The sequence below is a fragment of the Martes martes genome (assembly GCF_963455335.1).
Source record: "Martes martes genome assembly, chromosome: 9".
Lineage (NCBI taxonomy): Eukaryota > Metazoa > Chordata > Mammalia > Carnivora > Mustelidae > Martes > Martes martes.
Window position 1 is genome coordinate 41,987,517 of NC_137896.1, and position 17,450 is coordinate 42,004,966.

The 17,450-nt window shown below is 41.6% G+C and overlaps 1 protein-coding gene across 2 annotated transcripts; it reads left to right on the top strand.

Moving 5' to 3' along the window:
- The first annotated feature begins 1,789 nt into the window (after positions 1 to 1,789).
- On the top strand, positions 1,790 to 16,973 carry POLR3F (RNA polymerase III subunit F). 2 transcript variants are annotated; one of them, XM_080812772.1, is made up of 10 exons: positions 1,790 to 1,968; positions 3,198 to 3,315; positions 6,772 to 6,839; positions 7,212 to 7,232; positions 7,361 to 7,428; positions 9,155 to 9,267; positions 13,009 to 13,152; positions 13,370 to 13,477; positions 14,568 to 14,759; positions 15,996 to 16,973. In XM_080812772.1, the coding sequence occupies exons 1-10, from the start codon at positions 1,907 to 1,909 to the stop codon at positions 16,071 to 16,073; spliced, it is 972 nt and encodes a 323-aa protein (XP_080668898.1). In that variant the 5' UTR covers positions 1,790 to 1,906; the 3' UTR covers positions 16,074 to 16,973. The 2 variants fall into 2 exon arrangements, with proteins under 2 accessions (XP_080668898.1, XP_080668899.1); XM_080812773.1 differs by lacking the exon at positions 7,212 to 7,232.
- The last annotated feature ends 477 nt before the right edge of the window (positions 16,974 to 17,450 follow it).

The window sequence follows — 17,450 nt, forward strand, 5'->3', positions numbered from 1 at the left end:
GGATGGAGTATAATTCTTAATGCATAAAGGATATGGGGGGGAAGCAGCCCTCACCTTAATACAACAACCATTTACATTTCTGTGTGGCCTTTTCAAATTTCAGTGGTTATGGATTCATAATTTTCACTCAGTTATAATCTATATGTTCATTCAATTTTTATAGTGTACTTCTTGCACCCTCACTCTTTTATTTACAATTTTCCACATACTTATATAATCTTATTTATCATTTTGTGGTTGGGCATTTAGACTATTACCAGTTTCTTTTTAGTTTTGGTCTGTTCAATTCTAAATGCTGCTCTGGGAGTGCCTGGTTGGCTCAGTCATTAAGCGTCTGCCTTGGGCTCAAATCATGATCCCAGGTCCTGGGATAGAGCCCTGCCTCAGGCTCCCTGCTCAGCAGAAGGCCTGCTTCTCCCTCTCCCACTCCCCCTTCTTGTATTCCCTTTCTTTCTGTCTCTCTCTCTCTCAGTCAAATTAATAAATAAAATCTTAAAAAAATAATGTTGCTCTGAACAACTTCTGGTTTGAATTTTGTCCCAGACTACATTCCCTAAAGTCGGATAACTAAATTTTAAGAAGTGACTTTAATGCCTGGTTGGATAGTTCCAGATCAGAGGCTAAGAATTTAAATTGCAGATACTGATTTTAGAGTAATAGCCTCTATAGAAGGATGGCTGGACTCCGGGAAGGGAGAGGGAGGGGAGAAGGAGGTGCTGTTACTCATTTTTCCATTTAAGTAAGAGGCAGTTAAAATTCAAAAAGCCGAGGGGCGCCTGGGTGGCTCAGTGGGTTAAGCCTCTGCCTTCGGCTCAGGTCATGATCTCAAGGTCCTGGAATCGGGCCCCATACCGGGCTCTCTGCAGCAGGGAGCCTGCTTAACCCTCTCTCTCTCTGCCTGCCTCTCTGCCTACTTGTGATCTCTGTCTGTCAAATAAATGAATAAATAAAATCTTTTATAAATAAATAAATAAATAAATAAACTCTTTACAATTATAAAAAAATTAAAATAGCTGAAAAATTAGTCCAAAAAAAAAAATCGGGGAGTCATACCCGCTGCAATTAGGAGCTACGCTTGGGAGGCTAGGGCGGCCAGTGGGCCCCAAGCGAAGAGAATCAAGACGTAGACCAACATGCTAGGTCCACATGGCAGTCTGGGATCAATGGCACCCCTAACCCCTCAACTCTTTCCATCAATACCGCCCCCTCGCCGCCCGGATCCGGAACCCCTCCCGGTCCCTGTCCCTGTCCATCAGGGGCAAATAAGAGCGCCCGCTTCCTTTTAGCTGGAGTGACGGAGGCCCTTCTCCGCCTTCTCCCCTCCTCCTCTGGCCACCGGGACCTGAAATGGGGCCCCGAGGTACCGCCACGGTCCCCAGTCAGGAAGCCCACCTCTTACCTCCTCTTGCCCTCTCCTCGGCCGCCTCCTGGGTTTCCACAGACGCTGCGAATCAAGGCCCGCCCACAAGAGCCGAGCAGGTGATTGGTGGACACGGACTTCCTAGCAACAAGCTCCGCCCCTGCCGCTAGGCCCAGAGGCTCCTACCTGCCTCGAGCGCCTTTCCTAAGGCTTCACTGCAGGTCTCTGAGAATATGCCTTCACTGACATTGGGAAGTGCTCGGAGGTGGCGTCCTAACTCACAGTGAGGGAACCAGGGTCGTTCGTCTGGCAAGTATTGACAGTCAGAAAAACAAGATGTAGCGGCGCGGGCAAGTGAGGCGGGTCAGGCGTGCCTTGGCCACCTCAAGCCGACAGAACAAGTAAGGACCGGCTGCGACACGAGGAAGAAGGCCCCTTGCCCAAGCCGGGCAACGTTTTTCCCTTATTGCCCGGTTCCTCGGTTCCCCGACTGGCTGTGTTGCGACCCCGAGCGTGTCCCACCGAGGGGCCGGGAACTGGGGAGTCATGGCTGAGGTGAAAGTGAAGGTGCAGCCGCCCGACGCGGATCCGGTCGAAATAGAAAACAGGTAAAACCAGTGAGCGAGTCTCGCTTCCCGGTTCTAGAGCCTCTCCGCAGGCGACCGGTCGTTTGGGCAGCCGGACCCCTAATCCCAGGACCCTCGGTAGATATCGGCACGCGCAGGAAGGGGATTGGGGATTTGGAACCCCTCTCCTATGCCTGGAACGCAGACTTCTTAAGAAGTTCCGAGCGAGTTTGACAGTTTGTAACTTTCTTTATCTTCCCTTGCCTGGGTACTGTTTGGAAAGTTGTGGTGATGTGCTTCCTTCCTGCATTAAGGTGATCTATGCCCAGAGAGGACACGGCGTTTTTCCCATAGTGCTTGTAGCTACATATTTTGATCCAGGATCGCTCCTGTCGCTAAGGGAACTCCCACGACGGAACATTTGGGCGAAGTTAGGGTGCAGTTTGTGCTTTTGAAGAAACATTAAGCCAAGTGGTTCCGTGCAGTACTTAAGTCAAGATTTTAGGTCACCTAAAGCCTCTTCTAATTTTATATTCGCTCTCCGTGTACTACTATTTTTAGGTTATCATAGTTTTAAAAGACCTTAACTTTCTCAAACTTATGAAAACACGTATGATGATCCTATGACAAGGTGGATATTTGGACTTATTTTTGTTTGGTAGAGATAATTCCAAAAGCAAGCCCCAGTTATGGTGACTTGTCCTAACAAATTTTGCCTTCCTACCAGACGTGTCTGATTTCCCTCCTCCTTGCAGACTTATGGCCGCCCAACACACTGAATGTTAATTTTGTCATACTTGTTCCATCTGGGAACATTGAAGCCTCAGCTTTAATTCTTTTCTGTGTTTTCATTTCACTTTTGTTCTAAGTTCGTATTAGGAAAAGAAACACTCCTCTTAAATAATATAATGTAAATATGTACTTTATCTTGCTCACTTTCTAACATGCTTTGATTCAGAACCATCGTAGAAACCCAGATTATCTGATTTTAGTGTGGGGTGCTTTACTGGGTACCTCAGTAGGTTAAGCATCCAACTCTTGATTTCAGCTCAGATCATGATCTCCGGGTTGTGAGATCGAGCCAGGCGTGATTCTCTCTCTCCCTCCACCCTTCCCTCTTTACCACCCCCCCCACCACGCTTAAAAACCAACAACAAAAAAACATTATCTGCCAAATGTGAGTAAAGACACAATTTCAAACTGTTCGGCTTTTATTTCCACCCCCTTGAAACAGGTAAAAACATGAGTAATATTATTGCCTTTCTTCCTAGGATTATAGAATTATGTCACCAGTTTCCCCATGGAATCACAGACCAAGTAATTCAGAATGAAATGCCTCATATAGAAGCCCAGCAGCGGGCTGTGGCCATCAATAGACTCCTGTCCATGGTAAGGCAAATTCAACTAGTTCATATAATCATTTATGTGCTGTGATTGTCATTACTTCCATGTATGTAGTTGTGAAACCATTCGAAAGTGTCTTAAGATTCCAAGCCAAAAAACAGCTCAGACTGCATGAATTGAGGAAAGTAGGAATAATTACACATCATTTTACAAGATGAATGAGGGGCACCTGTGTGGTGCAGTCAGTTAAGCATCTAACTCTTGGTTTCCGCTCAGGTCATGATCTCTGGGTTGTGGGATCAAGACCCACATGGGCTGTGTGCTCAGTGAAAAGTCTTCCTGAGATTTTCTCTGTCCCTCTCCCTCTTCCCCACTCCCCCATGTGCACACACTCTCTCTCTCTCTGAAATAAATAAATAATTTTTAAAAATGAATGAAATAAATGTATTTTGTTTTAACCATTGTATTTGTTAACCTAATTATCATCATGTACACAGGGCACATAGGGCTAGTCTGCTCTCACCTTCTGCTTGCTTCCTGCTGCCAGTGTTGGGTCATTCCCTATGAAATACGTCCTCTGCCAACTATCACCGAGCTGGTTCATTAGAGTTTCATTCTCCACAGTTTCACTCTGAACATTTCAGGAGGCAGGAATGAGTCAAGTAACACTACAATGTGGTCTTTCAATGAAGCCCTTCTACCTGCTTTTACCTCTTCTCTTGTCCTGGGGCCTTCATGTCATTCTCCTCCACTGTCCAGAAACACCCACCTTGTGGGACCCCATCCTCTAAGTCTACCTATTTGTCCTTCCATTTCCCCTACATCAAAGTTCCCCTATCGTGAAAGCATTTCAGTTTGGTCATAGTAGAAATTGGTTAAAAGATTTCTACACTAAGGACTCATAGAAATTTGAGGACCCGTGAAATTTCTGTTAAACTACTCCCTTCAACCCTCTAGCTCAATGGCTGGAGAACTTGACTTTCTGTAAAGTGCTAGATAGTATGTATTTAGGCTTTGCAGGCCATGTGGTTTCTGTCACAAGTATTCAACTCTGCAAGAAAGTAGCCATGGACCATGCATATATAACCCAATCAGCATGCTGCATTCCAGTAGAACTTTATTTATAAAAACAAGCAGTGGGCCAGATTGCTGACCTCTTTGTTAGTACTGTTGGTGACTTCTAATCAGTTCACGTCGGTGAAGGACTTTGCTCCCGGAGGGATAGTGGAAGGGATGCTGGAGGTGGTGCCAATGGAAACTGCTTTTGTCCCACGACTACTCTTTCAGCCTTTTGCTTTCTGTCTGAAAATCATCCTCCACACCTCCCCTTCTCTTTCTCCACCTCTGCAGCCCCATCTACTACCAGTCCTGTTGTCTAGAAGATATAAACGGTGGTGGAACTATGATGAATTTTAAGGGAATAAGTATTAGTGAATCACAAAGTGTTGCTGATTATAGCTCTTAAAGAGCTCTCAGATTTGCCCCCTCATTTCCATACCTACTACTCCTGCATGTGTTCAGGTCTTGGCTTTTTCCTGGACTATAATGCTGTATTCTAACCTGGCTCCTCCAGGCTTAACCAGGCTTCTCTAAGCCTCTCCTGGCTTCATTTACCTTAGAGAAGTCTGCCTGATCGTCTCAAACATAGGTCTGGCCAAGTCGCAGAATCCTCTCAGCACTAGGGATTCAAGTCCAAACTCATGGCTTTACCGGACTGAGCCGCTACCTTCCTCACCTGCCCCATCTGCCACCAGTCTGTCTCAAAAGTTAGGTTTCAGAGGAACAGATTGTTTTTGGTTCCCTGCCACCTCATGCCTCAAGTTCCCTTTCTTTATAGACTAACTCCTCATTATCCTTCAAGACTCAGCTCTGCTTCCTGTTTCCCAGAAAGTCTTCCTGAACTCCCCAGTTTGGGCCAAAGCTGCTACTCTGAGCGCCCATCCCACCCTTTACTTACCTTTATGTTAATGCTGACCAGATAGTTGAAATCAGCTGTGTGATTCTCTTTTAGAATTCATGTTGGTCCCCCCAAATATATATCATAATACAGGCATTCAGCAAACATTCATAAGCTGAATTAACCTCCAGGGACACTGGGTGGCTCAGTCACTTAAGTGTCTGCTTTTGACTCAGATCATGATCCCAGGGTCCTGAGATTGAGCCCCACATTGGGTTCTCTGCTCAGCAGGGAGTCTGCTTCTTCCTCTCCCTGCAACTCTGCCTCCTTGTGCTCTGTCAAATAATTATAATCTTTTAAAAAAATAAATAATAGGGGCCCCTGGGTGGCTTAGTGGGTTAAAGCCTCTGCCTTCAGCTCAGGTCATGATCCCAGGCTCCTGGGATCGAGCCACACATCGGGCTCTCTGCTCCACGGGGAGCCTGCTTCCCCCTCTCTCTCTGCCTCTCTGCCTACTTGTGATCTCTGTCAAATAATATTTTTATAAATAAATAAATAAATAAATAATAAACTACCTTCAAATGGAACTTTGTGGTTCAGTTTTGCTTAGTGGGGTCCGGGGAGGAAGTTATTGCTGTTCATCCATTTATAAACCTGTTTGCAAGTCATGTGTCGTCCCAGTCTTAACTCACAGGAATGGGGCCTCTGAGTCATGGATTCCCCACACTGCCAGAAGACCAGTGGTACAGCCACCTGAGTGCTCCTGAGTTCAGGCCCAAAGGCCTAAGTAATTTCAAAAGCACATCAGACAGGCTTTGCTTTCCTTTTGATTTGTTTTTGTTTTTGTTTTTCAAATATTTTATTTATTTGAGAGAGAGGGACACAGTGAGTGAGGGAACACAAGTAGGGGGAGTGGGAGAGGGAGAGGGAGCAAGGAGCATGCGATGCAGAGCTCAAACCCAAGACCCTGGGATCATGACCTGAGCCGAAGGCAGAAGCTTAACGACTGAGCCACCCAGGCACTCCTTGATTTTTTATTTAAAACTGAAACCATTGCATCTTTTATTCATTACTTCACCTTTCTGCCTGTCATGTAATGCAGTAGAAATCACGCAAATCAGTAAATGTCACTGTTAACATTGCAGATTTTATTCAGTCATCATGTTACAGAATATTTATGCATTAGTCTTTATTTGAACTTTTCTTTATATAAATTATATTTTCATTTTTATGTTTATATATACTTAGTGAATTTATTTGAATTTGAATATGGATTTTTATTTATTATTCTAAAGCTGCTTTTCAGAATTCATTATGCATTGGTCATATAACCAAGCCAGAATATAGCATATAGGAAACTGTTAGGTATTTATATTTTGGCAAGTGATGAACTAAAGAGCTAAGTTTTCAAAAATATATTACATGTGATATGTAGGCAAAAACTTAAGTCTCAAGTGAGGAACTAACAAATAACTGTGCTGGGTAGGATATTTTGGTTTGTGTATAATTTTAAAGAATACATTAACATTTGTGATTGATTTGAAATATCTCCAGAATAATTCACTGTTATTTTCTATAAAAAAAAAACAACAAAAAAACTTTAGGGTCAGTTGGATCTCTTAAGGAGCAATACGGGACTACTGTATAGAATAAAGGATTCTCAGAATGCTGGGTAAGCCCCAATTTTTTTATTTTAAGAAATGTCTATTATTACAAATGTAAATATGTATTTGGGGGAGAAATGTCAATGTAGAATTGCATAATGAAAACTTGTTCTGCATACCATCCCTGCCTCTTATCATGAGTTCCATTTCTCAGAGATAACTGCTCTTAATAATTTGGTATATGTCCTTTTTTCTAGGAATATATATAAATATATAGAAATGATTATATATTTATATACTATATATATAATCTCTTTTCTTTTTTTCTTTTCTTTTTTTTTTTTTTTAAACAAAAATGGGATCATGCTATCCATACTGTTTTGCAACTTGTTTTTTTCACTTACTATATCTTGGACATCTTTTCATTCTGGTACATACAGCCCTGTCTCATTCTTTTTAAGGTAAGCCCTTATTTTGGTAAATAAGTCAATGTGATGACCTTGTCTGCTAATTCATTAAAATAGTCATGTAGATTATTAGATTATCCTGTATCTCTTTACCTTTTTAATTCTACTTTATTCCCTTACAGTAAAATGAAAGGATCAGATAACCAAGAAAAACTAGTATATCAAATCATAGAGGATGCAGGAAATAAAGGTAAGCGTGTGAAGGAAGAAACAGAAAAAAACATTGTCTTTAGAACCAGAAATAGGGACTGAGCTCTGACTTGCCAGGGTACAGATCGACATATAGAGAATGCTGCCATGTATGTTAAAAGAAGAGGAAATAGAAATATGTAACATGCATATGTTTCAAGGACATCCAGGTGTGATGTCATTCCTATTAGTAGGGAGGCAGGAGCTAGATGGCTGTGGGCCAGGATGGAAAGAAAGTTATAAATTCTGAACCATGGGAATGTACTGTCGATAGAAAATAAACCAGTTAAAACTTAAGGGTTTTTTGGTTTTTTTTCAATTCTCACTTCTAAACTTCGGAGGCCTTCATTTCTTCTTCATCTTACCTGTAAATTGTGGATAATACCATCTCTCTCTCTGGTTTTTGCAAAAACCAGAGGGATGTCCAGTGCACTGTGGCAGTGTCCCGATAGAGGTCCCTCAGCAACTGTTCCGTTTTCTCTATCCTTCTTACGGAACTATACCTAATAGCTATTACTACATTTAGGATCTATTTGAGTCCCTGATATTAGTTTCAACAATGTATCAGCAATAATATAATTTGAAATCATATCATTCTTATATTATTAGGAGTTTAATATTTTAAAAACAGACATGACGAAAGCCATTCTCTTTTTTTTTAAAGTATTTATTTATTTGAATGAGGGAGAGAGAACAAGCGGGAAGACTGGGGAGAGGGAGAAGCAGACTCCCCACTGAGCAGGGAGCCCCGTGTGGGGCTGGATCCCAGAACCGCAGGACCACAACCTTAGCCAAAGGCAGACACTTAACAGACTAAGCTACCCAGGCACCCCCCTTCTCTATGGTTTTGTTTTGTTTTGTTTCTTTAATTCTTCCTATCTCATTATGCCTCTGTGCTGGAAAGAAAATAGGTAATATGTTTAATAAAAAATCCCACATACAACCCTTCTTTTTTTTTTTTTTTTTTAAAGGATTTTATTTCTTTATTTGACAGGCAGAGATCACAAGTAGGCAGAGAGGCAGGCAGAGAGAGAGGAGGAAGCAGGCTCCCTGGTGAGCAGAGAGTCCGATGAGGGGCTCGATCCCAGGACCCTGGGATCATGACCTGAGCCGAAGGCAGAGGCTTTAACCCGCTGAGCCACCCAGGCACCCCTACAACCCTTCTTTGAAAGAGAAATCCTAGCTTCTTGCACAGGGCTTTCGGTGGCTATGAGAACTGCAGTCTTCCATTTTTTCATCTGCTAAATATAGGGTATAAATAATGGGTATACATGCACACAGAAGCTTACATAAAGAGTTTTTTTGCTCTCCATTGACAGTGGCACCTGACCTTGGCTCAAACTTAAGTTATAATCTAAGTACAATCTAAAGTAAAAATAATAGAAAACAAAAGTTGGGGTGTGGAAGGGGATGGAAGAGACAATGTAAGTTAATGCAGTAACATTTAAGAATTTTCTTCCATTGAAAAGTAACTTTTTCACACGTTTTTAAAAAGGTGCCACACTAGGAGTCCCAAGAACTTTCTGGTTAGAAGATAGAGCACATAACTTATCGTTTTGCTTACTTTTGTTATCATCTGAGATTCTTACCTCTGTTTTTCCAATAGCTATGCCCTAGGAGTGTATACATATATACATATTTTGCTAGTTTTGTCCTGTGATGTAAGCAATAGGACTATAAGCACAAATCCTATGGTGTTGAACTCATTTTACTTTACTTTCTTACAGGAATATGGAGCAGAGATATCCGGTACAAAAGTAACTTGCCATTAACAGAAATTAACAAAATTCTAAAGAATTTGGAAAGTAAAAAGCTTATCAAAGCTGTTAAGTCTGTGGCAGTGAGTAGTTTTCTCTTTCCTTCCCCCAAGTGTTCATTGTATATGTTTTGCTCTGAATATGTTTCGAGATCTTACTGTTCTTCAAGCTATGTCATGATTTAAAACTACCAGTCAAAAAGATTTTTTAAAAATTTAGCTCATATCGGGGACGCCTGGGTGGCTCAGTTAGTTAAGCGGCTGCCTTCGGCTCAGGTCATGATCCCAGGGTCCTGGGATCGAGTCCCACATTGGGCTCCTTGCTCGGCAGTGAGCCTGCTTCTCCCTCTGCCTCTGCCTGCCTCTCTGTCTGCCTGTGCTCACTCTCTCTGACAAATAAATAAATAAAATCTTTTTTAAAAAAAATTAGTCCAGTGCTTAAAAAAAAAAAAAAAAAATTTAGCTCATATCGGATTGGTTTGGAGACGTTGCTTAGATTTATCACCACCTAATTAATTCTTTGTGTCTCACCAACTCGAAAAGCTAAAACTACCATACTCTTCAGTAAGGAATTTTTGGAATCATAAACATTTTTCCTGGATTTTCAGCATGTGAGATAATTTACTTCATTTTAGCTATTAGATCACTCATTCAACAAATACCTATTGTATGTTTGCTCTGTGCCAGACACTGTTGTACGTGCTTGGGCTACATTAGTGAACAAGTCAGAGGAAGATCTCCGTCCTGGTAGAGGGTCTGTTCCAGGACATGGCATTTCTCCTCCTCTCCCACACCACCCCACTTCCCTCCCATGATCTCCTGCAGGGGTTTCTACTCCACAGGGACACCAGCTGCTGACCTCAGTGACCCAGCAGCAGAAAAGCTGAGATTCCTCTTAAGTTTGATTGAATGAGGATTTCAGCAAATAAGAATTTGATGTTCGGGGCGCCTGGGTGGCTCAGTGGGTTAAAGCCTCTGCCTTCGGCTCAGGTCATGATCCCAGGGTCCTGGGATAGAGCTCCACATCAGCCTCTCTGCTTAGTGGGGAGCCTGCTTCCTCCTCTCTTTCTCTGCCTGCCTCTCTGCCTACTTCTGATCTGTCTGTCAAATAAATAAATAAAAACTCTTAAAAATAATTTAAAAAAAAGAATTTGATGTTCATCCGAGATTTTATTTTTAACTTACTCCCCTATTTATCTACTGTAAAGATTTTATTTATTATTAGAGAAAGCGCGTGTGCATGATCACAGGGAGGGGAAGGGGGTAAGGAGAGAGAGAATCTCCAACAGACTTGGAGCTGAGCACGGAGCCTGACACGGGGCTCGATCTCACAACCCTGAGATCATGACCTGAGCCAAAATCAAAAGCCAAACGCTTAACTGACTGTGCCACCCAGGCGCTCCCCAGTCCCTAAATTAGAACATTACCTCCCTTCAGCATTTTTAATGGATGATTTCAAATATATACAAAAGTAGAGAAAATAATACAAGTCTCCACATACCGATCGCCCAGCTTCACTTTACCAATCTTCTCCATCTTTATTTATTTATTTTTAAAGATTTTATTTATTTATTTGACACAGAGATCACAAGTAGGCAGAGAGGCAGGCAGAGAGAGAGGGGGAAGCAGGCTCTCTGCTGAGCAGAGAGCCTGATGTGGGGCTCAATTCCAGGACCCTGAGACTATGACCTGAGCCGAAGGCTCAGAGGATTAACACACTGAGCCACCCAGGCGCCCCTCCATCTTTATTTTTAATAACAGTTTTATTGAAATCATCGACATACCGTTAAATTCATATGTTTAAAATGTACAATTTGGTAGTTTATAGTATACTCACAGTCGTGCATCTATCACATTATTCTAATTTTAGGACATTTTGATCACCCCTGAAATATGACCCCACTAGGAGTCACTTCCCAGCCTCCCTGCCCATAGGCACTGACAGCCACTAATGTAGTTTCTGTCCCTGGAGATTTGCCTATTCTGGACATTTCGTATAAACAGAATCATACACTGTGTTGTCTTTTGTGTCGGCCTTCTTTCATTTACATCATGTTCTCAAGGTTTCAAACTAAAGTAGTAATAGATTATAACCCAAAATATAAAAAAATATTTATGAGTCCATACGGATATAAATGTTTAAATAAATAAATGACGGATCAGGTCGGCTGGGTGGCTCAGCCAGGTAAGCGTCCAACTCTTGATTTTGGCTCAGGTCAAAATCTGAAGTTTGTGAGGTTAAGCCCCACACTAGACTCCAGGCTCAGTGCAGAGTCTGACTGTCCCACTCCCTCCCCGCCACTTGTACTTGCTCTCTCTCCCCCTCTCAAATAAGTAAATAAATAACAGATCTCCCATGAGTAGATGCAGAATAGACAAGCCTCCTCTGCAGAAGTCCAAGTAATCTAAAGTGGACATTCCACCCTCAAGGAAGTAGAAAGTAACTCCCACTCTTTAAGTGTGGGCTGTGCATAGTGATGTTCTTCCACACATGGAAAGGCTAGGTGAAAAAAAGTCAGTTTACAGTGGAGAAACAAGCCACATGATCAAGGTTAACCTCAACACTGAGAAATCCTATTGGTGGTGATCAGTCATAACTTGAAGTTTGAGTGCCTTTGACAGGATGTGATGAGAAGGGCACTTTTCCTCTGTGGTCCTTCTGATCTTGTCGTGAGAAAAACATCAGACGAATCCCAGTCAACAGATGTCCTACAGAACACCCGAGCAGTAATTCTCAGAACTGGCAAGTTATCAAAAGCAAGGAAAGTCTGGGAATTTGCCAAGGAAACATGAGAAGTAAATGTAATGTGGTATCCTGAATACGTTCTTGGGCCAGAAAAAGGATATTAGGCAAAAACTAAGGAAACCTCAAAGAAGTATGGACTTTAGTTAATAATAATGCATCAATATTGGTTCATTAATTGTAATAAATGCACCCTACTAATGTAAGATGTTAAGAGGGGAAACTGAGCACAAGGTAAATGTACCATCTTTACAATAATTGTATAAATCTGAAACTGCTTAAAATATAAAGTTCTGAAGGGTGCCTGGGTGGCTCAGTCAGGTAAGCATTCGATTCTTGATCTTAGCTCAGTTCATGATCTCAGGGTCAGTTCTGTGCTGGGTGTGGAACCTGCTTAAGTCTCTCTCCCTCTCACACCCCTGTCTTCCAAAAAAAAAAAAAAAAAAAGTGTTGAGGGCTTTTAAAATTATTCTATTTTCTTTTTTAAAGGTCTCATTTATTTTTGACGGGGGAGCAGCAGAAGGAGGAGGAGAGGCAGGCTCCCCACGGAGCAGGGATCCCGATGTAGGGCTCAATCCCAGGACCCCAGTATCAAAACCTGATCCGAAAGCAGACGCTTAACCAACTGAGCCACGAGGCACCCCAAGGGTTTTTTTAAATCTCAGTTTTGGAAGACTTGATTATCTTCTCCTGGCCACCAAGATTGACTGATTGATTTATAGAGAATGCATGGGCACAAGCCGGGGGCTCGATCTCATGACCCTGAGATCATGACTTGAGCTGAGATCAAGAGTCAGACGCTTAATCAGGCACCCCCAGAAGACTTGGTTATCTTTTTTTTTTTTTTTAAAGATTTTATTTATTTATTTGACAGACAGAAATCACAAGTAGGCAGAGAGGCAGGCAGAGAAAGAGAGGAGGAAGCAGGCTCCCCGCCGAGCAGAGATCCCGATGTGGGTCTCGATCCCAGGACCCTGGGATCATGACCTGAGCCGAAGGCAGAGGCTTTAACCCGCTGAGCCACCCAGGCGCCCCAGACTTGGTTATCTTATAACCAAATCTGCTGTACATTTTTTCCCTAGGCCTCAAAAAAGAAAGTATACATGCTCTATAACCTGCAACCGGACCGATCTGTGACTGGTGGAGCCTGGTACAGTGATCAGGATTTTGAATCAGAATTTGTAGAGGTGCTTAACCAACAGTGTTTTAAATTCCTACAAACTAAGGTGAGCTGTAATTCAGGAAACATCGCTGCAGGTCTTTTTTTAAAAGTTGCTTCATAAAGAATGAATGAATAATCTTGTATATCATATTTTATAGGACTTGAAAATATTCAAATTGGTAATATTTTCTTAATATATTCTGCTGTTGATATCACACTAAATAATTGTATTCATAAAATACAATGTGTTCTTGCTGAGATTTATGGTTCTACCCTTATAGGCAGAAACAGCACGAGAAAGCAAACAGAATCCAATGATACAAAGAAATAGTTCATTTGCCTCATCACATGAAGTGTGGAAGTACATCTGTGAACTGGGGATCAGTAAGGTGAGAGCACAGTTTTTATTTTCATCTTATGTTTAAATTTTTTTTTTTTAAGATTTTATTTATTTATTTATTTGTCAGAGAAAGAGAAAGAGAACACACAAGCAGGCAGAGTGACAGGCAGAGGAAGAGAGAGAAGCAGGCTCCCCGCTGAGCAAGGAGCCCAATTCAGGACTCGATCCCAGGACCCCAGGATCATGACCTGAGCCAAAGGCTTAACCAACTGAGCCACCCAGGCATCCCTCATCTTACTTTTTAAAGGTTACTCTTCATCATAGGGATATAGTTTACAAGGTATCCTAACATATCTGACCCAGACCCTTTTTTCAGGGTGAACATTCTGCAGAACCCACTTTGAGAAAGCACTGTCCTAAGCCATTTAGACTAAGATGACTATCATGCCATCAGGCACTGTGGGCTCTGTATATACTCAGCTTGGGATATAAGTAGCAAAGTAGAGGCCTGGTAATGCGTTGTACTACCAAAATGCAACAGTCTGTTGACAAGGTCTTGACTTTCTTAGGGACCTTTCAATGTAGAAGCCAAACATCAGCCATCCCATCAGTTGTCATTTAATTGGTATCGTGTTCCCCTTGTAAGACGTGAGTGGTGTTGTCAGCATATGCTTTTGAAGACCTGTACATACAGTGCCGGGTGCTTTTCATAATCGGAGTAGAAACTGAAGTGACCATTTGGACAAGTCATTTTCATTTCCTGGACCCCAGATCTCTCATTTATAAAAAAAGAAGGAATTTGGACTGTTTGATGTCTAACGTAACTTTCTGTTCAACCATTTTGTAAATCTCCCATCATATTCTTGCCCCAAAACTGTTAACTTTAGAAGACTTCTAAATTTTACTGAAGAGGGTGGAAAAATAAGAGTGTGTCAAATTCAACATGAGTTAGAGGAGTTCTGTCCCTAGCATTTCAGTGGTTTGTGCTAACCTGGGCTGTTCAACCCGTGCTTTTAATGACTCACCAGCATAATGCTTCCCCATTTCACCAAGGCATTGTGGACCCTTTACTGTTTAGACTCTCCAAAAGGATGTCTTCTTGTGCTTTTTGTGTTCTTTCTAATGCATTTCCTTTTCAGGTAGAGTTGTCCATGGAGGACATTGAAACAATCTTAAATACACTCATTTATGATGGGAAAGTGGAGATGACTATCATTGCTGCGAAAGAAGGCACAGTTGGCAGTGTAGATGGACACATGAAACTGTACAGAGCAGTCAATCCAATCATCCCGCCCACGGGTTTGGTCCGGGCACCGTGTGGACTCTGCCCGGTGAGTTAAAGTGGCTTCACCTCATACCTGACTGCCAGCGGGTGCAAATGCCACCTAACTTAGCAGCAAGCACACCCCAGTTTTCTGACTGTCAGGGTTGACCAACAGCAGCTCCAACCTCCATGTAACCTTGACGACGGGCCCTTGATGAACAAGTCATTGCTTTACATTCTTTTTTAGAATAACCAAGTTAGAGAAATTTGTGTTTTCTGCCCTTGGCCCTGAAATGGACAATTTTTAATGAGGGCTGATCATTTAACCGAAGTAGGGAGGAAAACGAGATTTACTGAGAACCCACCACAATCCAGGCATATTCTTGAAGATTTTCATGGTCTCATTTAATCCTAGTTCTGTCCCTTGGAGCTAGTGGTATTATTTCTGCATAAGCATGAAGATAAGGAAGCTGTAGGAGCTACAGCTTTGAAGTAACACCCAGGATGGAAACCCAGACATGCTTTCCCCTGCAGCACACCCCACCACTCTTCATTCATCTGGTCCCATATGGTTTGTGCATGCTGGCTGCGTGCTGCAGGCACTCCTTCTGCCCTCGGGGCATTTATATTCTGGGGCTGCTGGTGTCAGTTTTATTTCATTAAACCAGCCCTTGTCTATATGCCTAAGTTCTTTGTATGCTGGTTTTAAGTCCCAGAAAAAACAGCAAGCATATTGGGAATTCTTCACAAAAACGAATATAGCTAACATGAAACATTTGGTTAGTGAAACATATCTATAGATCTGCTTTCCAGTTACCTGCTGATAGCCTTTGGCCCAGTGGGCAGATGAGCAGATCATCTTAGTGCTACAGTGAAAGGCCTCATATTCACTAACTTTATAATCACACAGCAGGTCCTATTACAGCATGTTCTTAAACATAGCCCTAGTCTCTTTGAAACTTTTATTTTTAAATATATTTTTTTAAGATTTTGTTTTTTTTATTTGAGAGAGGGAGAGAGAGAGAACAAGCAGTGGGGAGAGGGAGAAGAGGACTCCCTGCTGAGCAGGGAACCTGACATGGAGCTTGATCCCAGGACCCTGGGATCATGACCTGAGCCAAAGGCAGACACTTAACCAACTGAGCCATGTAGGTGCCCTGAAAATTTTATTTTTAATGCTGCTTTAAAAAGTGGTTGGATCTTGGATACTTTTAACAGAAATTTTAGTTAGAGATGACATTTAAGACTTAATGTAATAATTTTAAAACTCTCATTTGATTGTAAACTTTTATCTTTTTTAAAGGTTTTTGATGACTGCCATGAAGGTGGTGAGATTTCACCATCTAACTGTATTTATATGACGGAGTGGCTCGAATTTTAACAGAGAACTAGGAACTTTACTGACATTTTGCAAATGAAGTTACTTTGGGAGCAGATAATTTAACTCACGATGGAACATCAAATTCCCTTGAAAGCAAATTTCACAGTAATGGACAGACGTGCTGCTATGCAAAAGTATTTTTTTAATCTATGAAGACTAAATTTATATTGGTAGAGTAGCCAACAGAATATGAAACAGGTAAGGTTAATAGTGAAATCCATTCTTCAATAAATATAATACTTTGAACTTCCAGAAGACCACCTTCTGAAGCTTTCAAGACTTTTGATGGTTCATGGAAAAAGAAGCCAACAAATCCATATTTGCCATATACTACAATAATGACTAAAGTTTAAAAATGCCCATTTTAAAGTTATTTATTAAGGTCTTCATTGGAAAATTTTATCTGGTTCACTATTGCCATTTCTGTTTTCTCTTTTCTCAGTGGTTTCATTGGGAAGGAATCAAAAGCGGTGAGGCAGGAATAGCACTTAGAGGCATGAGTGGGAGAGAGTGTAGAATATCCCTTTCCACACACTATTCATTTCTTTTTACATCAGAAATATTCTTTGAGTATTATGCCTTTGTTCTTACCTCAAATGCAAATGATGACTGTTGCCAGAGATGTTTTCAGTGCATAAATATGATTATTCTAGTCCTAAAGAGAATGCTTTCACTGATCCTTCTTTGTCAGAGTCTTTCAAGTTTCACTCTGTGGCTCAGCTGCATTATTTGCTAGAATTGCCCTATAATGCATTGCCCTCCATTCACACTTTATTGTGAGCGGGGTACCACTCCACTTTTCTTGTCTTACTTTAGCTTTTTTTTTTCTTTACTGTCTTAAAAGTCATGGTGTAATTGGTTTAACCTAAGCAGAAAGCCATTATAATTTTTCTTAGTTCTAATAGTACTTTTTTCTCAGTTCTAATAGTACTTTCAAGCCTGTGTTATTTGGTGTATTGTTGCACAGAAGTTAGCTTTTTAGGATCTCAGCTGTTGTATTTTCACTTTGTAGCTCTACTTAATGATTTCAGTGTCCAGGCCAAAAGCATGGGACCAAAGGAAAGGAACTCAAAGCCAGCTACTACCGAGGCCTGAGTTCAAACACCAGTTTGGATATACTCCAAGTGGTAAACATCAGAAGGGTTGTTTTGAGATACATGGGATCAATAAAATAAAATTCAGCTCAGTAACCCACTAAGAAGCAGGTGGAGTCTGTGGCCAGCTCTATAGAAATAGAATCAATAACACTAGGACTTTGAAACAAAGATCATTTCAGGTATTGGATATATAGAAGATAGAGAAGAATCTGGGAGCCTGAAACTACAACACCCCCAGAGAGCACTGGAATAGTAACATTATCTGTCCTTGGGACCTGGC